This window comes from Rhodamnia argentea, chromosome 6 (genome assembly GCF_020921035.1).
Source record: "Rhodamnia argentea isolate NSW1041297 chromosome 6, ASM2092103v1, whole genome shotgun sequence".
NCBI classification, from domain to species: Eukaryota; Viridiplantae; Streptophyta; class Magnoliopsida; order Myrtales; family Myrtaceae; genus Rhodamnia; species Rhodamnia argentea.
In genome coordinates this window covers 23,302,414-23,326,269 of record NC_063155.1, presented here as the reverse complement: position 1 = coordinate 23,326,269, position 23,856 = coordinate 23,302,414, and the positions used below count along the sequence as shown (strand labels likewise).

The 23,856-nt window shown below is 41.3% G+C and overlaps 3 protein-coding genes, 1 long non-coding RNA gene and 1 other non-coding gene across 10 annotated transcripts; 2 read left to right on the top strand and 3 right to left on the bottom strand.

Moving 5' to 3' along the window:
• Window positions 1-127: 127 nt before the first annotated feature.
• On the bottom strand, window positions 128-323 carry LOC115753257. Its single transcript, XR_004016844.1, has one exon. It is a non-coding gene; the product is annotated as a U2 spliceosomal RNA (small nuclear RNA).
• On the bottom strand, window positions 128-13,592 carry LOC125315569. 2 transcript variants are annotated; one of them, XR_007198742.1, is made up of 3 exons: window positions 13,581-13,592; window positions 6,081-6,086; window positions 128-297 (listed from the first exon to the last, which is right to left on the bottom strand). It is a non-coding gene; the product is annotated as an uncharacterized LOC125315569 (long non-coding RNA). The 2 variants fall into 2 exon arrangements; XR_007198743.1 differs by lacking the exon at window positions 6,081-6,086 and adding an exon at window positions 10,608-10,610 and having other exon boundaries at window positions 13,581-13,591.
• Window positions 5,166-5,852, top strand: LOC115753189 (dirigent protein 22-like). The gene has a single exon (XM_030691704.2). It carries the CDS (start codon window positions 5,169-5,171, stop codon window positions 5,727-5,729), a length of 561 nt encoding a protein of 186 aa, XP_030547564.1. The 5' UTR covers window positions 5,166-5,168; the 3' UTR covers window positions 5,730-5,852.
• A 481-nt stretch (window positions 13,593-14,073) lies between the features above and the next one.
• On the top strand, window positions 14,074-14,397 carry LOC115753215 (dirigent protein 19-like). Its single transcript, XM_030691737.2, has one exon. It carries the CDS (start codon window positions 14,074-14,076, stop codon window positions 14,395-14,397), a length of 324 nt encoding a protein of 107 aa, XP_030547597.2.
• Window positions 14,398-19,373: 4,976 nt separating this feature from the next.
• On the bottom strand, window positions 19,374-22,468 carry LOC115753187 (pentatricopeptide repeat-containing protein At5g66520-like). Of its 5 annotated transcripts, none has more exons than XR_004016838.2 (4): window positions 21,871-22,468; window positions 20,494-21,558; window positions 19,619-19,710; window positions 19,374-19,536 (listed from the first exon to the last, which is right to left on the bottom strand). XR_004016838.2 is itself a non-coding variant. In XM_048280278.1 (4 exons), exons 1-3 carry the CDS (start codon window positions 22,407-22,409, stop codon window positions 20,709-20,711), a joined length of 1,269 nt encoding a protein of 422 aa, XP_048136235.1. In that variant the 5' UTR covers window positions 22,410-22,468; the 3' UTR covers window positions 20,306-20,335. The 5 variants fall into 5 exon arrangements, 2 of the variants coding, with proteins under 2 accessions (XP_048136235.1, XP_048136234.1); XR_004016837.2 differs by having other exon boundaries at window positions 19,374-19,710; window positions 20,494-20,616; window positions 20,708-21,558; XR_007198676.1 differs by having other exon boundaries at window positions 20,708-21,558.
• Window positions 22,469-23,856: the final 1,388 nt, after the last annotated feature.

The following is a 23,856-nucleotide window of genomic DNA, read 5'->3' as shown; positions in this document are numbered from 1 at the left end:
GACCCGACTTAAGTCCATCAGCCCTTGACCCGACTAAGGCCCATCCGAACCAACACAAGGGCCAGGCTTTAAGCCCAACTCGACCCCGAAATAACCATAAAGAATAATCTAAATTGAACTAGATTTGGTGGGGTGCGCCAGGCCAAAGCAGCAGTGCAACGCCAAGGCGACGCTCGAGAGCCCCAGTAGCAAGCTACTGTGGCGGACTCTCCCCCTCGAAAAATTAATTTAGTATCATGTGGACCGATGGCCCACGTATCAGATATTAAACTGATAAGAACAGATACTACACTTGATCTTAGCCAAAAGGCCGAGAAAGGTATGCTTTGTGACAGCGCATGGTTTGGCTTTTATTGACAACTCTCTCTTGCGGTCTTTGCGTGGGCACTCGATGTGGGACTCTCGAGAGTCAGGCAAGGCCTGCCGTTTCCTTTTCTCTGTTCTTTTTCTTTGGAATCGGCTTCCCTGGCCTTAGCTTTGTTGTTTTTTTCATGTTTTTTCTTTAGCAAGGATGCTTGTCCAGTCTCCGAGGTTCTAGGTTTGTTGTTTTTTGTTTTCTCTTTTGGTAAGAAAACTTGTTATGTGATTATTATCATTCGGCAGATGCAGAACCAATGGGGGAATAGAGTAACGAAGCATTTGACTGCATTGGATTCAATGGGGGGACGGGGGACCTAAAAGATGGAGTTAAATTTGGGGAAAATATGAGGCCACTTTACAAATTCGCATCAATAATAATAATAATAATAATAATAATAATAATAATTATTATTATTATTATTATGTCCTTATTTTGCGAAAATGTCACTTTCTATAAATAATAAATAAAAAAGGTCCCATCATCAAATCCTATGTCCACACACCCACCTAAAAACACTCGAAACGGACTAAAAGCCAAACCACCGGAGATGAGTGTTTGCAAGGAAGGGGTACTGTTCAGTGTTTTACAATGTAGGGTTATGCTCGGAGAATTGAATTGTATTCACAATGATAGACGCACGTAAGGGCGCGCATGGCAATATTTATGCTTTATAAATTAACTTCTAGTTCGGAAGTTGATTTTTCTATTTCTGCTCCGTAAGTAGATTTCTGATAAGAGAAAGATGTTTAATAATATGACAAAATTTATGTTTCTGAAATAGAAACTCGTTTAATAAATGTTGAAAATTTCTGCTTCCGGAACATAATTTGAACAAAATTTACTACTAAAAATTATTGATTGTAACATAAAATGCATGTTAATGGAGAAAAAATAAATGCAAATTTCTACTCCTGTCTATTTATTGAATTTGCATTTAATGTCATTTCACCCTACTTTGTTGTAGGTTGCAGGCGATTCGATTCCCCTTTTTAATCTCGTCTACCATCAAGCTTACAAACAATTGGGTCAATTGCTCGGTCCACTTTGCCATGATTGTGTCTTCGTGGGATGTCATTTAACCAAATCATGGAGCATTTATTTTTTATAATTCGTTAAAAAAATAATATTGCTAAAATAGTTTTATGCAATACGAATTTAGTGAAAATTTATTATAATTTTCCTTACATTTTTTTTATTTTCTAAAATGATTTTTATTTTTATTTTTATTCATCGGCCGAAGGAGACCAGGGGCAGATTATCTCTTTCTGATTTTAACTTCTGGAGAGAAGCGAATTTTTTTACTTCTTCAAGTGGCTCCAAAACTATTTCCGGAATAAAAAAAATACTTTAAAAGTATAAAAATAAAGTTGCTTATCTAAACAAATTCCTGTTCTAGAAGCACTTCAGAAGTAGAAATTCTACATAAAAAATGTCGTCATGCACGCCCAGTGGTTATTGAGCGGAAATTGAGTTGTGTTCCCTTAAATTTAATCACCAACCCTTGCATCGCATGCAACGTGTCCACATACCTCAATAGGCAGAGGATGATTAAAAAATTCGACCCTCTCCTTAGTTTATTTATGCACGCTTGCTGTCCTTAACCCTAGTTCTTCTTTTAGCCTTCGCAGGAGCGTTCGAACGACGAACGAGGTCTAGGCAAAAGGCGAGGGAGGTGGCGGTGAATGGAATGAGTTCCGCTGCTTTCCGGTTATCTAGAAACGCCAAATTATTAATCGAAATGGACGAGCTGCAGAATGTGTAGTCGTCGAAAAGTTGGGTAGGTGTGCCCTTCCTAACTTTGCATAGCCGCCTCTCCATATGACAACAGTGTCTGATACTCTGTTGTTGATCGAGAAAAGTTTACTTGGAATATCGATGTTGCAGTTGGCTCGCCAGATGCGTAAAGATTCACGAATTCGAGTAATGACTTGCGCACACAGATCACAACCTCATGGCATTCGCAGTTGTGATTCGAATCAACACTCGATACCTAAGTCAGTCGTACGAGGAACATGGTTTCGAGCTCAAACTGAATGGGTCAGTCCAAGGGATTTCCCGTTGGATTCATGGGTCTAAGGGTCTTACCCACGTCTCGAGGACACGTGTCGTCCTTTTACACGCTGACTCAAACTCTATATAACTTACGGAGAATGCCAATTCTCGAGACATGATCTCAGCCATAAGCACATGCCACGAGGATTTGGTAGAAATTAACTTAGGCTTCATGTATTTTGCGCGAAATGAACTATTTAGAATGTATTTTCTTAAATATGATCGTTCATATTGCTTATAAAAACGAATAAACAAAAAATATTTTCGCTATCTAAAAAAATGTTTAGATATAATTTATAGTCAATAAGAATAAAATTTTGCACTGACTAATTATATCGCTTGTAAAGATAAATAAATGAAAAAATATTATAACCATCTATGAAAATGTTTTTACATAGCTTATTGTAATGATAGCATTTTTTATTAACTCATTATTTCAAGTGATATAAGCTGTTATTTTTAGGATAATATTTTTCAAATCATTTTTTTTTTCACAAAATAAACACATTTGAAATAAAAAACCTTATGTTAAAGGAAAATACTTTTCGGAAAATCATTTTTCAGAAAAATGGTTAGTTTTCCTTTGTTTGGTTATGTGACCGAAAAAATTGCCTAGTGTTTGAGTCTCATTTGGAAAATAATGTTATTCTCATCATTTTATGTTAGACAAAAAAAAATTCAAATTTTTAAATATATATTTTTTACTTTTTCCTTTTTCCTCTATCATGATTAGGTGGCGGTCGCCATAGGGGAGAAAAATATATGATTTTTTAAAGAAAAAAAATCTCGGCGAGCCTTGAGCATGCCTATCACTGAATGTCGTCGAGGCCCGAGATTGGCGAAGGGAGAAAAGAAAGAAAGAAAATAAAATAAAAAATATTAAAAAGTTCGAGATGAATAGTTTCGAAAAGAGTTTTCATCTCTTTAGGTTTAGGAATTCACTTTCTTAATTTCATGCATTAACTTTTCGTTGGTGTTTTCTATTGACTAAGTTATTTTCTGCTAACCAAACCGATGTAAGTCCAAAAAACTAATTCTCAAAAAACACTTTCACTCAAACAAGCGCACCATTGATTTACTTTTTCATTGAGATTTTGGGTAAACCTTGGGACTATTACGATCCATGACTATTCCACGATCAATCCCTTCTAAGGAGCAAAGGGCGCACATGGCAATACTTTTGCTTCGTAAATCAACTACTGCTTTTGAATAAAAGTTGATTTTTCTATTTCAGCTCAAAAAGTTGATTTCTAATTAGAGAAATGCATTTGATAAGAGGACAAAATTTTTGCTTTTGGAACAGAAATTCGTTTGATAACGATTCAAAATTTCTACTTCTAGAGCATTATTAACACAAAATCTTCTGCAAAAAATTATTGATCCTAACCTAATATGCATGTTATTTGGGAAAAGTGAACCGCAACTACTAACGGATTTACGTATAATTTTTCATTTAATTATTTATGCAAATGAGGATCAATTTTATGGGAAAATTGTAATAATGAATATAATGGCCAAGCTCATATATCCACGCCAAAAGCACAGGTAATTCTGGTGCTTCCTCACCTATACCTAGAGGCGTCAAATGGGTGGGTCGAGTCAGATTGAATATGGTCCAACCCATATTGACCTATTTAACCTATTTTGACTCATTTTTCATACAATAAAAATTTAACGACCCATACCCGACCTTACCCATATCCGGCCCGACCCCGTATTACTTAAATACATTTATATTTAACCAAATCATAGAATATTTATTTATTATAATTTATCAAGAAAAATGATATTACTAAAACACTCTCATGAAATTCAAATTATTTTAATTATTTTATTTTTATTAAAAAAATTTACTTTTTAAAATAGAAAATTATTATTTATTTTTTTTACTCTAGCGATCGGAGATAGCGACCCGGCCGTGGCGGCGGGTGGCGGTGGTTGGCAATTGGCAACGGCGGTGGGCCGCGATGGTCCGCGATGGTGGCGATGTTCGACGGTTGGGAGCGAGGCGGAGGCGTAGTTGGGAGTGAGCATAGGGAGCGATTTGCGAGAGAGAGAGAGAGAGAGAGAGAGAGAGAGAGAGAGAGAGGCGATGAAAATGAAAATAGGTCAAAGTGAGAAAGAATTAGGACGAATTGAAAGAGATATTGATAGCGAGAGACTTTTATTTTTGAAAGAGAAGTAATTTTTTTCTACTTCTAAAAGTGGGTCAAAAACAACTTCCGAAACAAAAAATTGATTCATAAGTAGAAAAATAAGGTTACGTAATCAAATAAATTTTTACTTCAGAAATTTTGTTACTAAACGAATTTCTATTCTAGAAATGTTATCATGCGCTCTCTAATATACTATTGGCTCTTGTCCTTGTCATCTGTCGAGTCGTGCCAAATTTACTTAATGAAGTATGATTTATCTCGGTATTTGTTAGAAAGTCCAAATGCGGGGGTGTACTTTGAATGCATATTCTCCTCACGTGCAAACAAGACAAAATGAAAATGCTTAACTATTGATAAGAGGAGTGGTAGGTAGAAATAGTACAAACTCTAAAAGTTTTAAGTTGAAATGTCACCCGATTCTATTCTGCAGCTGCCTCCAAACGATGATCAAATTTGCGACATAAAAGACTTCTTATTTGTTCACCGTTGGCATGTGAATCCCACCAACCGCAACACATGGCAAACCCTAATCTCTATAGTTTTTGTTGATTATAAATAAAGTCAGATGCCCTAACCATGCATGCACCACTCGTTGAACCATGTCAAGGCTCGTCATTGCTCTCTCCCTCCTCTCTTGCGTAGCCGTGGCGGCCGCCGGAAAAAGCCACGGCTATGCTAGAAACCTTGAGGCGGACTTGCAAAATACAATCCCTAGGAAAGAGAAGCTGACCCACATTCACTTCTTTTTTCATGACATTTTAACTGGCCCAAATCCGAGCGCGATTACGATAGTTCCACCACGCTCAAACTTGTCCACCCTCTTTGGGCAAGTGTGCGTGATCGACGACCCTTTGACGATGGGGCCGGACTTGAACTCGGGCATCATAGGGAGAGCTCAGGGTCTCTATTCGTCGGCATCGCAAGAGGAGGCCGCCTTATTGCTGGCTATGAACTTGGTCTTCACGGAAGGAGAGCACAAAGGCAGCACATTGACTGTGCTCGGGAGGAACTCCATCTTCATGAAGGTTAGAGAGATGCCGGTTATCGGCGGGACCGGCGTTTTTCGATTCGCGAGAGGCTACGTGAATGCAAGGACCTATCAATTCGACATGAAGACTGGGTTAACGATAGTAGAGTATGATGTCTATGTGTGGCATTAGCAATTTCTGATTTGACAGTTTTTGCTTAAGATGTGATGGTTGGTTTCTCTCAATTGATCTGTCCAGAGATCATTGATCATTGTGTCTTGTTAATGTAATACGTCTTTTATGGCATAAGATATCCGCTCGCTTGCTCATGTTATTGATATCGAACAGTCGTGGCGTTAATTGTGGAGATGGAAAATCTATTCATCACGTTTTCTACTAACTTCGACAGTTAGAAAAAATACGATTTACGTTCTCAAGATACTTACCATTTCAGAAAAAAGTCTCAAATTCTATTTTGTACATTCCCGATATTTTTTGCACATGTAAGAATTTTCAATACCTATGTTAATGGAGTTCACGTACCTTAGACTTTCGTCAATTTGTTCATTTTGTAAACGAGTGAGAGGCCGAGTCTCGAGAAGTCTAGAAATAAAATGTTATGTGGGCAATGCTTTCTTTTATTTAGCCAGCTTTTTTATTGATGGATTATGATATGGATATCATCCGCATTTATATTCATGAGATTTGTGCAGTAATAATAATGTACATGTCTGTATTTTTTCGATTAGAGGCATGAGTAGAGATTCCCGAGAGCAACTTGTGTGTTTTTTTTTACCCACAAAAATGTTGGAATTGGCAAATACTTCGGGGACCCTTGTTTCTCATACAGGGTACGCCCACGTGAGCTTAGGGAAACCGAAGTGTTACCCAACGACATGTGTCCCCCGCGTGTAGGATGCGGGAGTTCGGGGGCAGCGCCCCCAAAACCTCTACGGGTTTGAGCTTTTATTTAAGCTGGCCCGTATGGTTGGAATTAAGAGGTTTTAGGTTTTTTAGCCCGTTTTTGGGGTATATATATTTTGCTCGTTTTTATCATTGTATGAGTTGAATTGGCTGTAAACCGACAAATATAGTGAAATCTCTTGCGGGACGTAGCCCTAATCTTGGGGTGAACCCGGTAATCTCGTGCGTCATTCCAATTTTTCTTGATTCTCTGTGTGATCGTCTGATTCGGTTGCGATAAATCCCTTAAAAAAAGACATGTTGCTTCTCCCAATAACCAAAAGAACACATGTTTGCCTTGGAGGAAGCGAAACTGTTGTCTAGATTTGAGCACGTGACTTGAATCGACCATTATCTTAATTTTTAATCTTTTTATTTTTTAAACTTGTTAAATATATCACCGTCTTGTAGAATGCGGAACCAAAGGGAGAGTAGAGAACAAAAACAGTTGGCTACCTTAAGTTCAAGCTCTACTTCTATTGGGAAAACAAAGCTACACTTAAAAACTTAAGCCAACTTGGATATGTTAGCGTGGAGAGATCGCCAAAAGGGAGTTCGAGTTCAACTCCGAAACCGTCAACATATCTAATTGGATCCACCATTCACTCAAAAGTTTAAACTAATGAATTATGGGACAACTTCAATATGTTAAACTGCTTCACACCACATCAATTCTCCGATATGAGACTTCGCTAACTCAACCCACACGTGTATCCTAACAAATTCGATAGATTTAAATTTTGAGAAAACATGAAAAACACACTTTCCATTTCAACCAATAACAATTTATATAATTTTATTTTCAAAAATACCGAATACATATTTGAGTTTCATCTTTAGAGATAATTTTTCACATCCTCATCAGTTATCCTTGTCTTCGTGCTTACTAAAGTGTCATTTTCTTTCGAAAAAACATCAACCATCTAATCCCAAATTCAAAAACCCTAGCAAACCACGCCAAATCAACTAAAATCCACCCAATTTCTAGCAAGATGCTAAAATGAATTCATGAGGAGGGTAATTTGGTCTTTTCAATGTGGGATTTTGCTAAGAAATATATGAATAGTGTTAACAGAGATAAAGATAAGTAAGTGGTCATTAAATAAAAATGAGATATGTCTATAGTGTAGTCCTTTAAAGATAATCATCGACCCATGCATGCAGGAGAGCCGCCAGCCTCGGAAGCAATAACATTATATAAGTCGATCAATCTCCATTTATGCACGCTTTTTCATCCTTTAACCCTAGGGGTGTGCAACCGGACCGGGTTTACCCGAAACCCGGATCGGCCCACCCGAAAAAAAGGGTCGGGAATCGGTTCCTGCTTAAATCGGTTCGGGAATCGGTTCCAATTTTTGGGAACCGGTTGAAACCGGTTCAATTTCCGGTTTTAGGTGAAGACCCACCCAAACCGATTTTAGAACCGGTTTTTAGTTTTTTTTTTATTTAAAAAACCCTAGTGTCTAGTCCATCGTCGCTTGCCCTTTGGTTGCCTCACGTCCCTCACCTCCTCTTAGTCCTCTGTTTTTTCCCATCTTGTCGTATTATCTATTATATTTTGACTTGTTGCTTTTGGTGGATTGTAATTTTTATTGCTTATTTCATCTATACTCATATTATTTTGATTAAAATAAAGAAAAACAGGTTTTCGGGTAGACCACGAAACCAGACCAAAAAACAGGGTTGGTTTCAAAACAGGTTCAAAGACAAATAGGGTCGGTTCTCGGTTCTAAAAACTGGGAACCGGTTATAATATGGTTGGTTCCAAGGTCTATGTTTGGATCCGGCCCACCCAACCAATGCTCACCCCTACTTAACCCTAGTTTTTTGTCTGGCCTATGTTTTTCATAATCTGTACAGAAGAAGAAGAAGAAGACAAATGTCCACTTTCACTTGCAAGACTTGTATGGCGGACCAAACCGAAGCTGCAATGCAGCAATTCATCTGATCTCCTGTGACCCCTCCTCCATTCACGTCTATAACCATGTTTGACTATTCGCCGCCGGCGGAACGGTTGCTGCCTCATAATCCGTTCACACCCATGTTCATTTTCCGGAAGCCTCTCAGACGGGATTTCACGCTCATGTACCTCGAGAATAGTTCTGTTCTTAGTCTGATCAATGTGCTTTTGAATCCATTACAGGTGTCCTATCATCGCTAATCTTATCCTTAGAGGGGCTAAGCTCACGTATGTGATGGAGATAGGCTCTCGTTGACTTGATCCTGAAATCCACTGTCATCCTCCCAAGATCTGGTGGGCATTCCTTAGTTCCCAATGTAATCCTGCAGTTGGCCAGCTAAATCCTGTCGACTCTCTCCTTCATCATCTCTCTCGACACGTGTAGTCTCTGTACAAAAAGAATCCAATCGAACTTATAAAAATCGAAAAAAACGAGGAGACCGGCCATTGTGGAGGAAGAAGGACAATTAAAAAAAAAATTATAAAAATTATCTAAGTTAGCACTAGCAGTATCACGTAGGCCGACCAGCGTACACGTCAGTAATTTTTGGCCAAAACTAGCCAACGTAGACTACACTAACAAAAATGACAAAGGTTGAATATTGAATTGATGCAATTACAATATATTTACGACTTTTTCCTATTTTATGTTTTTCAACCTAGAAAAAGATCGAAGCCATGGGGTCCCCTCGGACCGCCACGATCCCTCCCACGTGGCGACATGGAGGCAAAAAAGGGAAAGAGGTGGATGGGGCTTTTCTCGCTTTTGACATAGTGAGCTTCGGTGGGAGGCCTGTACGACGTGCTATTAGCTTAGTGATATAGCGTGCATTTGATAATTCCATCCTTGTGCCTGGCTTGTGAGAACTCTCAGCCACATGGATAATTCAATGTACTTATCAGTGCCTAACCCTAATATATGGATTTTTCAAGGCACATTAGCATTGTGTACTTCTCCTATTCGAACTCGGTTTGCAACCAAACCTCTCCTTAAGATGATAGAAGGGGTGATTCAGGTGGGATCCAAGTAGATCTACCTTTTCATTCACTCATGGGATTCGGGCAATGTAGGGAAACTCGTACGGCTCCTCTCTTCTCACGAATCCAAGCACATTCAAGAACCTATACGACGAAGTTAAATTGAGGGAAAATATCAAGAGCATATCTCCCACTTATATACACCTATTTTTGGAAGATCAAGTATGTATTTGAATTTTATCTTTAGAGATGACTTTGCAAATTCGTGTGACTTATTATTATGTACCTATTTGGAGAAAATGTCATTTTCTGTATAAAAAAAAAGGGGAAAAATTTCCATCATCAAATCCTAAATCCATACACCCACATAAAACACTCAAAGCCCACTAAAAACCATCTCCTTATTATAGGCACGCTTTCCACACTTAACCCTAGTTTTTCTTTTGGCCTTCAAAGGAGCGTTCAGGTGAGGAATGAGGTCGGATAAAGGTGACGGAGGTGGCGGTGGTCGGAGGTTCCGGCACTTTTCGGTTCTCTGGAGGCTACGTTCCCACGAAGCCTAATATTTCGCCGCGAATAAATCCCACGATCAATGGAATATGATGTGCATGCGAGGCAGTTGTATCTAGTACTAGTACTAATGTGTCTTACCTTTCACGTTTATCACAAACAACGTCTTATTACAAGATTTTGAACATAGTAAATTGGGAACAAAAAAATGATTTGGGAGATCCAGTTATGATGACGCACGCTGAACGGAAAGCATGAGCTGTGGAATGTGCAATAGTCGAAAAGTTGAGTAGGCATGACCCTACCAAACTTTGAATAGTCACCTCTTCATATGACAATGGTGTTCTAACATTTGTTGATGATCCAAAAAATTCTACTGGGAACGATAAGGATAATATTTTTCATTAAATAACAATTTCAAGCAATAGAATCACTTATTTTTAGGAAAATATCTTTTAGATTATGTCACGCCCCGATCTTCGAGCACGCGGCATCCCTACCAACTCGTCCCTCGGGTCATAAAGGATAGCGTCCCAGGCACGCTACCGACCTTTGAGATTAAGTACGCATGCGAAAACTTATAAGACTCCTAGACAATATCATATCACGGGAATAGAAAAGCAGGAAACATGTTAGCGCAAAAATATCATTTTATTGACAGACTCGTATTAACCAATCAAGACAATACACTATTTAGCTCCATATTTCAGAGTGGGTAGGGTCAACTCGTATCTACTCCGGGTAAGGGGCTATGTCAACATAGCCCTCAGCATCAATTCCAACAAAACCCTAAACTCCATCATTTCGGACACGAAAAAGGTTAACCACAACGAGATGAGAAATAAATCCCATTGGGTCAACGCCTAAGCCTGGCTAGGGCATTGATTCATTCGGAACATCCCGTTAATCAATTACATGTAATTTACCCGTCAGGAAACCGCACAACATATAAGAACAACTTGATACGTCAATCACCCCAAATCAATTCACTAGCAGAATATCACATAGTTCGATCGAAATAATTAGGGTTATTTAATTAGGCACACTAGTCGGTGGGTGCCAATATTCTAATCAATCGATGCTCTCTTTGGCAAAACAATGCATCATTCCATTTCTTTCAGCCATGGCAACCGATAGTCCCCCTAGTACTCCCGGGACGAATATATCCGATATCGTCCCCGGGTACCCCCGAGCCGACGATCATAATCCCCCCGATACCCTCGGGACGGATATAATAGATATACTAGATATCGTCCCCTAGTACCCCGGGCCAACAATAATGATCTCCCTAGTACCCCCGGGACAAATACATTAGGTATATTAGATATCATCCCCTAGTACCCCCAGGCCGACGATAACCATCACATGTCTACACAAGTATGCCAATCGATCACGCCAATTTATCAACTTTCCTTATAGGCGAATGCTCGCACGGTCGTACACAAAGACTCGACCCAAGGCCGTTTTCATGTCAATACGTGCAATTGATGCCAAAATATAATCATACGAATGTATGAAATTGTCTACTAAGCTTTACACGCATAACGAGGCTATTTACCCCCAAACTAGACATCCAATCCACCAATGGTCAATCAAAATATTTAATCATACAATCGATTTAGACGATCAATTCAAGCAAGGCAATCAATTCAATAATGAATATTGATCGAATTAGGTGCAATTATATTCAATTCAAGAGACAACTTAATATTAGTCGATTCGATTAGTCAATTGATCGCATGCTCGTTTCTAATGCATCGCTCACTCCCGATCAATCAATAGCGATCATTCAATCAATCAATCTCATCCAATTAGCCATAGAATCCTAGCTAATCAGACTAACTTAACCAATTAGGGCCATTAAACTTAACTCAAGTTTCTAACCTAAACCGGCTCTAATCGAGCTATCTAAACATCTAATAATCTAAATAAACTAATCCGAACGTAATTAATGACCTAACCAAGGATTAGAGGTTGACTCACCGTTAATTGAGCGAGATTAGGCCAACGACAATCCTTGGAAAAATCCTCGGCATAAACTTTGGGGCTCGAACGGACCGCGAACCAAAATCCTCAAACCACAGGCCCAACTTTCGGTTTAATGTGTCCACGGGCCTAATATAGGGCCCAACTTCGTGCCCAAACAAATTGGGTCTCAGCCCAGCTCGTGGGCCCATATAATTGGGCCCAACAGATTCGGCCCAGCCCAGCAAAAACAAGGCACCCTCGGGAGACAGAGCAAGGCACGGGCGAGGGAGGCTGTTTTGAGGGTCTATGGGTGGTGGTTGGCTTCGGGGTTGGCGGTGGAGTTGCAAGGTGGTCGGAGGGAGATGGCGATGGCCGGTGGTAGCTCACGGTGGCCGGAGTAGGCGTTCGTAGCAAGCGAAACAGGTGCAAGACGGCTTCGCGGGTGCGGGAAAACAGAAACGGGGGAGGTGGTCGGGGGTTGTTTCAGAGCTCCGGCGGCAACGGGACGTCGCGGGGCTGGTGGCCAAAGTTTGAGGGGGTGTTGGAGAGTGTTTGGTGGCCGAAGGTGGGCGGAGAAAGGCGGTGTGGCGACCGTTGGAAGGCGGACACGTAACCGGTGTCACAGAAACTCAAAATAGAGCGGGGCGGGGTTCGAGGTCGTTCCAACCTTTCCGACGACTTTGCGGAGGCTGCGAGCGGCGCAGGATGGTTGGTAGCGGTCCGGGGAAGGCTGGAGTTGCCGTGGAAGGCGGCGATGGTAGCCGGGACTCAAGCGGCAAGTGCCAAGCGGTTGCAACAAGAGATTCGGCCCAAAACAGGACAAGCTGCCCGACTTGATTCTAGTCGGTTCTCCGGTGACTCCGACGGTGCGGCGACGGTCCGATGGTGTCGATGGGATTCTACGAGTGTCGTAGTTTGTCCCGGTAGCTCGTGCGGTGGGTCTAATGGTCGAAAATGAAGAATAGAGAGGAAGAAAGAGGGCTGCTGCAAGTCGGTTGAGAGGGGGGGTGTACGTGTACTTGGGCGGGAGAGAGAGAGAGAGAGAGATCTGGAATTTTGACCAAGTAGGCTAAGATGATAAGGTGGGGCCCATCTCACTAATAACCTTGTCTTTTAGCAAATAAAACCCTAGGGGCTTTTTCGAAATTTTCACTTTGGCCAAGGGTATTTTGGTAATTTCACATCCTAGATTGTTCAAGCATCCAGAAATCCGACGGAGGGTTATTTAACCCAAACTTGAGTCAATTTAGCCCGAATGAGGCTTAATATGAAATTTCTAATTTTTGGATGCAATTACTCATTTAATCAGAATTTATTCCGATTCGAGTAACGATCCCGGAAATTTCCAATTTATGATTTCTAGTTTCTTAATATCCACTCTTGGGCATCAAATTGAAATTTTCTAGTCGTTCCATAGACTAGATTTTACTATTTTGATCCCCCAATTTCGGGGCGTTACAGATTACGTATTATTCACGAAACAAATACATCCTTAATTTACTTTTTCACTGGAGTTTTGGGTAAAGCTCGGGGCTCTTATGGTCCATAATTATTCCACAACCAATCCCTTTTGAGGAGCGAGTTTACGATTAGCCATTGTCCTTATCATCTATGAAGTCGTGCCAAATTTACTCAAAGGAAATATGATCGATTACCATACAAACTCGAAAGAGCATTGAAAAATTACTCTAAAAGTATTGAGTTAAAATTTCATGCCAGTATATTCCGTAGCTGCCTCCAACCGACGATCCCGTTTTGTGACATTATGGTTTCTTGTCTTGTTCACCGTTGGCATGTGAATCCCACCAACCGCAACACATGGCAAACCCTAATCTCTGATTCTCTATAGTTTTTGTTGATTATAAGTGAAGTCAGATTCCCTAACCATGCATGCACCACCCGTTGAACCATCTCAATGTCAAGGCTCATCTTTGCTGTCTTCCTCCTCTCTTGCCTAGCCATGGCGGCGGCCGCCGGAAAAGGCCGCGGCTACTCCAAGACCCTCAAGGCGAACCCACATAGGACGATCCCCAGGAAAGAGAAGCTGACCCATATCCACTTCTTCTTTCATGACACTTCAATTGGCCCTAACCTGAGCGCGGTTAATATAGTCCCGCAACGCTCCAACTCGTCCACTTACTTCGGGATGGTATATACATGATCGACGACCTATTGACGACGGAGCCTAACCTGAGCTCGGGCATCATAGGGAGGGCTCAGGGTCTCTATGCGCCGGCTTCACAAGAGGAGGTCGCCTTATTACAGGCCACGAACTTGGTCTTCACGGAAGGACAGTACAAAGGCAGCACATTGACCGTGCTAGGGAGGAACTCCATCTTCGCAAAGGTTAGAGAGATGCCGGTCATGGGCGGGACCGGCGCTTTCCGGTTCGCGAGAGGCTACATTCTCTTGAGGACCTATGAATTTAACAAGAAGACCTTGTACGCAATAGTAGAATGTGATGTCTATGTGTGGCATTAGCAATTCTAATTTGACAATTTCTTACCTAAGATGTGATGTTTGGTTTCTCTCTAATGATCTGCTAAGAAATCATCGTGTAATACTTCTTTTATGGCCTAAGATATCCGTTCACTTGCTCACCTTATTGATATCGAACAGTCATGGCTTCAACTTGTGGAGATGGAAAACATGTTCACCACGTTTTCCAGTAACTTCAACTGTTAGAACCAATGTGGTTTACGCTGTCAACCTACTTACAATTTCGGAAAGAGTTCTCAAATTCTAATTTGTGCATACTCCCTTTTCGCAAGCATAAGAATTTGCCATACCTATGTTAATGAAGTTTACATAGCTTAGACTTCAAACAATCTTTCGATTTTTACAAGAGAGACCGAGCCTCGAAAAGTATTGAGCACGTGAAAATAACTATTACATTAATGAACTTTTACATGTCTTTCCCACAAAAAGACATGCTGTTTCTCCCAATAACGAAAAAGAACACATGTTTGCCTTGGAGAGGAAGTGAAACTCTTGTCTAGATTTGAGCACGTGACTTGAATCGACCACGGTCTTAAATTTTTCTTTTGTTTTTTGGGATTTTACGTTTGTAAACTTGTTATCTATACACATTTATCTTTGGGGATAATTTTGCAAGTTCTCATCAGTTATCCTTGTCTTCGTACTTACGAAAATGTCATTTTCTTTTGAAAAAAGCATCAATCCTCAAATCCTGACCGAAAAAATCCTGGCAAAACGCACCAAATTAACTAAAATTTCAACCACCCAAATCCTAAGTAAGATGCTAAAACGGATTTGTACGGAGGGTCATTTGGTCTTTTCATTGTGGGATATTGCTAAGAAACATGTGGATGGTATTTACAAAAATATAGGTATGTAAGCGAGTCATTGAGTAAAAATGAGTTATGTTTATTTTATTTTCCTTTGAAGATATGCATGCAAGAGAGCCACCAGCTTCGGAAGCAGTATCACTGCATAACTCGATCATCTCCATTTATGCACGCTTTCTATGCTTAACCCTAGCTTTTGGTTCGGCCTACTGTTTTGCAGAGTCTGTACAGAAGAAGAAGAAAACCCATGTCCACTTTTACTTGCGGGCCAAACCAAAGCTGCAGTGCAGCGATTCGTGTGATCATGTACTTCGATAATCCTTCTGTTCTTAGTCTGATGAATGTGCTTTTAAATCCATTACACGATAATACAGGTGTCATATCATAGCTAATCTTGTCCTTAGAAGGGATAAGCGCACCTATGTGATTAAGATAGGCTCACGTGGACTCGGTTATGATGTTGGGCACAATCACGAATCCCCTGTCAATCCTCCTAAGATCTGGTGATCATTCCTTAATTCCTAATGTAACCCAGCAATTGGCCAGCTGAATCCTGTCGAATCTCTCCTTAATCATCCCTCTCTCTCGAAACATGTAGTCCCCATACAAAAAGAATCTAATCAAACTTCAGCTTACTGTATATTCAGCGTCATACCCTCTAGCTCGCAACAGCTTGCTTTTGGGGTGTGTTCCCAATGTAACCCAGCAATTGGCCAGATCTGGGCGAGGGCGATCTCACCGGGCGTTAACGTGGATAATTTTTTAGTAATTTTTCAATAAATTTTTTGTTTTTTTTTTAATATTTTGATTTTTTTTCTTGGGTTCAAAGGCCAGTGAGAAAAGACTAAAAAATAAATAAAGGGTATTAAAAAACTATTAAATTTGTCCACGTCGGCGTGGCGTAGGGATGATCGGCGTCCACGCCAACAATTTCCGATCAATAGGACTGAATCGGCAAAAGATAAAATGGTTTAGGATCGAATCGGCAACCTTAAAAGATTTAGGATCGAATTGGCAAAAATGCAAAATGTGTAAGACTTTTTTTACAATTTTTCCCCGACTTTTCTATCACCGTTCCCCGTGTGAAAAGAACATATTTACCTCAGTAATTTGGGGCTTTTGAGCCACGGTATCATGAATATGGGCATCTAGGCAAAGTGCAACTCATGGTTATACAAAGCAACGAAGTTACCCAAGTTTAAGCTCATTGTTGCAGGAGTCCTATATGCTATAGAGAGAGACAGAGGGGGGACCGGGGAGAATTCAAAGTTTTACTCATGTGGGCTCAACGTTTTGTTCTTCTTTAAGTGGCGTATTCTTCAGTAGGGGTGGGCAAAAACTTCATGAAGAAGACAAGTAATTTGAGATTCCTCTTTCGATATTCAGAAGCCAGAAACCCTAGCTTTTCTTATGGATTCGCATCCTCTGGAACCATGGTCGGTGTTATGTGGCGTTCCCTTAGCGGTCCGAACCTGTTGCCAACTATTATCTCTGACCCACTTTGCCAAAATTCTCATGCCTCCCTCGCAAGTATATACGATTCCCCCCCAAAAGCTAAAGTTAAAGTTATTTATGTTGCTAAATTTGAACAGAGGACACCACATATGTCATCTCGAGAGCTAGCCAAAGAATTACTGTTCTAACCACTAAGAATTAGTGAGAGATGTGGTGCACGTAGCTCATGCTATATGGTCATCTACCTTACTTTCGAAAAGAAGAAGAAGAAGATATTATGCATCTAGCGAAATCGTTCCGAGAAAAACCCTAGTTCGTTCTAGACGAAAGATACCGTTGTTTTAGCTTTCCTATAAAAGCTTCATCAGCAACACGCATCTCTTTATTCAAGATACTCTCTCTCTCTCTCTGTCTCTCTCTAGAGATGGCTCGTTACTACTCCAACTATTACTATTACTTGGATCACTTCTCTTTCCCTCTCCACCTGTGCTTCTTCGTCTTCGTCCTCTTCCTCGTTCTGGGATTCTCCTGGTACAGCAACTATGAGTACATGTTCCAAGACCTGGTCGCTCAGGTGAGGCTATTCCTCATCCTTTGCCCCCTCGTCCTCCTCCTGGCCGTCCACTTCTTGTCGGCCGGGGACCGGCGCCGGGTCCCGCTGATCGTTTCGCTTCCGGAGAGGGAGTCACTCCACCGGGCCGGGGGATCGCCGTGGGGGGTCGCGCTCCTCCTTGTGTTTCTCCTCTACATGATCTCGCATCAGTCTTCTTTCCATGAGCGGTGGTTTCCCTTGGTGACTAGACGATAGTGAGGGATAAATTTGGTGTGTTACGTTGTTACGTACCTCAAGAAGTTGATAGCACTAATCAGTTTTGATGTATGTACTATATGAATATGTACATGTATGCTCATATATACGTAAAATTGAACTGCGAATTTTGTATTGTCTTAGTTCGAGGATGATATCGAGCATCGCTTCACTAAACTAGATTTATTGTGCTCTTGGTAGAAGATATAATAAGGACTATTTGGTCCTGAAATCATCTAGATGGATCTTGACCGATTCGAATGACCTTGAAAGTAAAAAAACCTTCGTTGATCAAGAAGCAAAATTTCCTCATGATGCAGGCCGGTATTGACCATGTTTACGCGGATACCCACAAATGATCGTGTATCGACGCATCGGTCATCTAGCTTTTCGAATATTTTCTTTTTTATTTGATTTTTTTTTTTCATATTCTATTTTTATATATTTTCAAAAATTGTTTCCAAACTATATCCAACGTGAGGGACCAGATCCGGGATCGAATCCTGCGAATCGGAAAGAGGTATGTAATCTTAATCTACCGTAGGAATCTGTAGACTCAGTAAGAGTAACATTAATTTCAGGGGGAAGAACAAACGATGACAAGAGTGGGGTAAAAAGAAGAAATAGAGGGAATATATGAAAGGTCACAAGCTGCCAACAAAGAAAAGTTAAAAAACAAAAGAGGAAAGGCGACACGACATTGGGGGCAACGGAGCAGAAGCCGTACTCTTTAAAATGGCAGTATCTTATTGCAAGGCACGTGAGTCATCGGTCACTTTAGCAGCAGGCCCACTGCGAAGCTCAGACCAGAAGAAGAGTTCACTGATAAGTGGAAAACTGTGTATCTCTGCCTGTTCTTCGAGACTACAATTCAAGTTGGACTCCATGGATTCAACTTCTTCTGCTATACAATGTTGCTCCGTCTTAACCTGTTGGGTGACAGAATTCACTAGCTCTATGATTTGATTGTGAATGGGAGGGGAGGAAAAATAAAACCATCAGGCACTACATCCTAATCTAACCTCAAATCCGTGAGTGCGTGCAAGAGAGGTAGAGATTCTCCAACATTACCGGAACCCATGTTTTCTTCTGCTTAACATTTTCACTTTGAGCATGAGAACACCGTCCGTCAACAAAAACATACATCGACCAGGCTCTTATTATGCCAAAAGTAAGCACACACTTCTGCTGCTAATACATGCATATCCTAGCATAGCAGAGTCTTATGAGCTCCTTGACTAAACTTGATTAATGTACCAACTCCTACTCGCGGGCCTTAAAGAGTTGGTCTAGTGCGCTAAAAGATGAGACCATGCAAGGAAGGTTGGTAGGTTATGAGAAATAAAAGAAGCAGGAGAACTAAAGCTACGCCCCAAGGCGAGCCCCCAGCTCGATGGATGGCCCCAGGCTCGGACCCTGGCAGCGGTAAGCTCAGGTGGCTACCTGCTGAGAGCCAGTGGACCGTGATGACCAGAAGCAAAGGAGAAATCACCAGTAAACGCTGCAGTAGCTCTGAGGCCGTGGCCATGACCGCATCGTAAACAACATAACCCAGGATTCCACCGACGACTATGGTGGCTGCTGTGAGGAACCACTGATCTGATAGGTAGAAACCTGCAATGCTTGATCTGGTGGCCCAAGCCATGAGTGATGAGTCTACCTGGGAGGGTTGATGGTGAAGGGATGAATGAACTCTGGGTAGGCACTGCGCTCACTACACACTCAAACAATGGAAAGCGGACACCTTGTTGTGTTTATTTAGTAGAGGTTGTGTCCTTTTTTTCTGGTAGTAGGAAAAAATAATTGAGCCGTGTTCTTCCTGACTTTTGTCCCGTTATGTTAAAGGACTACTGATTCAGTAAGTCATGTAAGTCGTCTAGTGAGAGATTTACCTCTTACCATGTGCAGGCACGTGACTGACAATCCAGCCTCACTGAGGTCCCTTCTTCAACCAGGACTACTATTGTACTGCTCTGCTTGGTCTTGGAATGGTGAATCTTAACGCATAGACCGCCCATAAAATCAAGTTACCCCTAGATCCGCAGAAATCTGCAAGAGACACCCACATTCTTGTCCAAAAAAGGAAATTCCAGGGCAACGCAAATAATCAATTCCATGAATCTTGTTGCACCTGAGGATCTTTCGAAACCGTTCTTTCGGAGACAATCAAACAACCATCGTTCAAGCCGACGAGTATGAGATGTTTGCCAGTCAACGAAGCACCTGCATCATGAACAATTTTGGTGTCTTAGTGCAGTTTCATTCCTTGTTTCTCTTGCCAGATCAAAAGAAATGGTTAGAAAGGAAACTTGGAATGCAAAGGCTGTCAAAAGGAGGGAAAGGCATAATGCGACCGAACTGCTCAATTCTGCGAACCCTGCGAATATTCAAGTTGCAGTGTATGCCGATGTGGAAAGAGCACCATTGGCATCTACTTTGCAGTCTTTGAGGTCTAGGCTATCCGATGGGTGGTTTAAAAGGGTCAGATGTTAGGGTTTCACCACGCTATGGTGCAGGAAAATTGGCCTACTTGTCTGCTTCGCCCAGGATGAGAATTCCAATAATTCGTATCATTTGCAGTATATGAATCGGTTGATTACATAACCAACACATTCTAAAGCGAAATAGGCATTTATCCCATCCATCAACCAAGAAAAAGGCCTGCGTTACACCTATGTTCATGCGCTTCCACTTGCATCTTCTATATTAACGCGGCTGCTAGCAAAGAGACAGCTGATGCTTATTCCCCGCATACCATCATTGCTTCTTCCCCGGGAAAAGAAGTTCACGAACTTTCCACTCCCACCAACTTCGACTGTATTCTAGAGAAGCCTATTTTCAAAAGCGCGGTTGACAAAAATATGCTGTCGTCAGATATCTAATTCTCAGGACACAAGCATCGCCAGAATCATTTCCTGAGGTGGATGCCTGATTCTAGACTGCATCAAAGAAAGTCCAGATGAAGATGAGATGACCATTTGCCACGGTATAATCCTTACCAGTTACCATTAGGAAATGCAGAATTTCGATCGCAATACATTTACAGTGTCAGTTTTTTCAAGGATCCTATTAGTAGCAAAGTCGAAGTGTTCTGTACAGGACACAGGTTAGGTTCCTCCACTCCAAGATCTACGTTAGGACAGTTTAATCATTTATTTAAAACATGCTCGAGAAGAAAGAAGACAAACAGTATGAAGGATTCCTCATAATGAAGTCTAACCTCATCCAACAGCTTCTTCTTTGATCCCTTCAACAGAACTGGCATTCACCTCGACCCAGCTAGAACCTGGAGCTTTCTTTAAACCCCTCCTTTTCATGAATAACCACATTTCAGCAGCATCAGTCCAACTACTAGATAAGGAAGACATGTTCGCAGCAAGCACATAGTTTGCTCCAACGTCAGGTTCTAGTTTTATAAGAAGTTTCATCAGGTCATCATCTAACTTAACCAAATGGCCATGGTTTCTGCAAGCACCAATGAAGCTCCTCAGAATTATTGAGTTGGGCTCCATTGGCATCATCTCGATAATTCTATGAGCTTCCTCAATCAAGCCAGCTCTTCCAAGCAAATCCACCATGCATCCATAGTGCTCTGTTGTAGGCCTGATACCATACACTTCCTCCATCATTTGAAAATATCTCCGACCGTCATCAACAAGACCCAAGTGGCCACAAGCTGACAAGATTCCAGAAAACAGTATGGTATCTGGTTTTATCCCAGATCGTTCCATCTGGTCGAACAGAAAAATGACATCTTCCCCCCTCCCATGGTCTGCTAGGCAAGAAACCATTAGTGTCCAAGACTGCAGATTTTTATCATCCATTGACCAGAAAATTTGGAGAGACTTCTCAATGTGACCGCACTTGGAATACATCTCCAGGAGAGCTGTTCCAAGGGCTGCGTCCAGATACATACAATTCAGGATGATGTATGAATGGATGCACTCCCCTGCTCGGAGATTGACCAGATGCGAACAAGCAGAGAGCAGACTCACGAAAGTAACAGAGTTGGGTTCCTCATTTGCCAGTCTCATACGTCGGAAAATCTTAAAAGCATCCAAAGGAAGGCCGCTGGAAAAATTAAATATGAGTACTTAGCTATGTTTCGATGAGAACTATAACGTGCACTGAAACTATGTTACAAACCAAGAAAATTTAACAAAGACAAAAGCAGGGTAGAAAGAGACAATGTAGACCATCCACAGAAAAAATCATATTTTTTGGACGATATGAAGCAGGCAAAGAAGAATAGTGGCTCGCAATGCCCAAAACAACAGAAGGCCCCGACCCACGCTGCTGAAGCAGAAAATGTAGGCTAATCTATCCCCACAAGGTGCGTGAGCTCGTACTCACAAGGATGATCAGAGATCACCGAGAACGTACCAAGCAACATATCCGGCAATCATAGAGCTCCAAGAGGCAATGTCCCTAGTGCGCATTTCGTCGAATACCTGCCTCGCGAATCCAAAATTACCGCAAGCAGCATACATGCGAATAAGGGTGTTCCCTACATACGAATCCGATCCAAGACCGACTTTCAGAGCCAAAGAATGCACTCCCCTGCCTTCTCCAATCCTCCCACACTTGCCGCAAGCCTTAACGACGAAAGGGTACGTGAATTTGTCAGGCTCGAGCCCGGTCCTTCGCATTCCAGAGAAGAGCTCGACCGCTCGCAGCGGGGTCGAGCTCCTCGCGTGCGATCTTATGATCGAGTTCCAAGCGAAACGCGAAGGAGTGTGGGACAAGTGGTCGAAAGCCGATGTGGCGAGCGGGAGAGATATCGAGCACGCGTGGTGGATGAACCGAGAGGCCAAATACGAGTCGCGGCAGAGGGCGGTCTTGAGGAGCAGAGAGAGGAGCTGGAGGAGGTGTTTGGTGGTTCTCGACCGTCGGAGGAAGGAGTCGATTTGGCCGGAATTCATTCACGATTTGCGAGCGAAGGAGCTCTCTGAGCGTCAGGGGAACACCCAACGATTGCTTCAAAAAAGACATGTCTATTTATTTTAATCGGAATAATGTCCCAAATTTTTTTTTTATAACTTTGACTCAGTGTGCAATGTAATCCATAAACTTTTAATTTAGTCAGTATCATCCCTAAACTTTAGCTCAAAATATACTGTAAACACTAAAAATATCGATCTGAATTTTTGACCCACTTTTTGACCCATTTTTATTCACTTGAGTCGCATATGGATTCAATAGATTTAAAAAATATATTGAATATGAGTTTTAACTCAATTCATTTTTGGCCGTCGCCTACGGCTTTCCAAGCATAACTGACAAATAGGCCTCAATTATAGTACTTTATATTTTATATTATTTTTTTATCGTTTTATAAGCAAAAAGAAAGAAACAAAATAAAATAAAATGAAAAACGTAAAAACTAGTTTGGAACACCTTCGCCCGCCGCCACCGATCACCAACCCCCCACCGCTGCCGCCCACCTCCGCCTACCATCGCCGCTGCCAATCGCCACTATTTAAATGGAAAAAACACGTAAAACCGCCAAATAGCTTGGTATTCATTGCACGATCAATAAAAGATTGAAATGCCCAAAGTCCTAAATTGCCACATTACGAAAAACCAAACTTGGACCTCTTCAGCACATTAATCGTCAGATGACTACACTTGTCATGAGAGGTGGGCGCCCCGCACGACCAATTTGCGCAATGCCTAAATAATTTCGTCCTCTAACTTAAGCCGAAGGGGAAAATCGATAGTTCGATTACAGTGCTTTTGAGCAATTTGGGCAATGACAATGGCCTTTAGCTCGACAATTCGTGCATGGCATGGTTTTCACTCTCGATTCGTCGCCACCAAGCAATTCATATAAATCATCCACGAAACTGAATTTGATAAGCTCGCCTTCCTTGACTAAACCACCTCCAGTAGCTGCAGGCAGAGGTAGTTGGCGGCAGGGGCGGCGGTGGCGAGCGGCAATGGTGGCAGCGAATTATTGCTTCTGCATGTTTAGGTTATTTTTCCATTATAATTAAAGTATTTAAGTAATACGGGGTCGGATATGGGTCAATAAATTTGTACTGTATTAAAATCGGTCAAAGCGAGTTAAATGTGTCGAACCATATTCGACTTGACCCACGCATTTGACACTTCTAGTGATCCATGAATTTTTAATTTGACCAATATGGTTCATAAACTTTTGGAACATATTTAATTTAGTTCTTGAATTATAGAAATATGTTCAATATAGTCTTTTCATTAATTCAAGTTTAGGGATGACATTAGACATTTTTTTGTAGTTCAATGACTAAGTCAAACACGTTGAACAAATTGAAAGTTCATGGACCACATTGCATATTATGCTAAAGTTTAGATACCATATTTGTCAAATTAAAAGTTCAAGGGCCA

What these genes read in the sequence shown, in the direction of transcription:
- LOC115753187 (XM_048280277.1), bottom strand. Translation starts at nt 22,409, where the DNA reads ATGAATTCCGGCCAAATCGACTCCTTCCTCCGACGGTCGAGAACCACC. An exon ending in ATTGCCGGATATGTTGCTTG is followed by an intron (nt 21,559 to 21,870) that starts GTACGTTCTCGG and finishes TAATTTTTCCAG; the next exon opens with CGGCCTTCCTTTGGATGCTT.
- LOC115753189 (XM_030691704.2), top strand. Translation starts at nt 5,169, where the DNA reads ATGTCAAGGCTCGTCATTGCTCTCTCCCTCCTCTCTTGCGTAGCCGTG.
- LOC115753215 (XM_030691737.2), top strand. Translation starts at nt 14,074, where the DNA reads ATGATCGACGACCTATTGACGACGGAGCCTAACCTGAGCTCGGGCATC.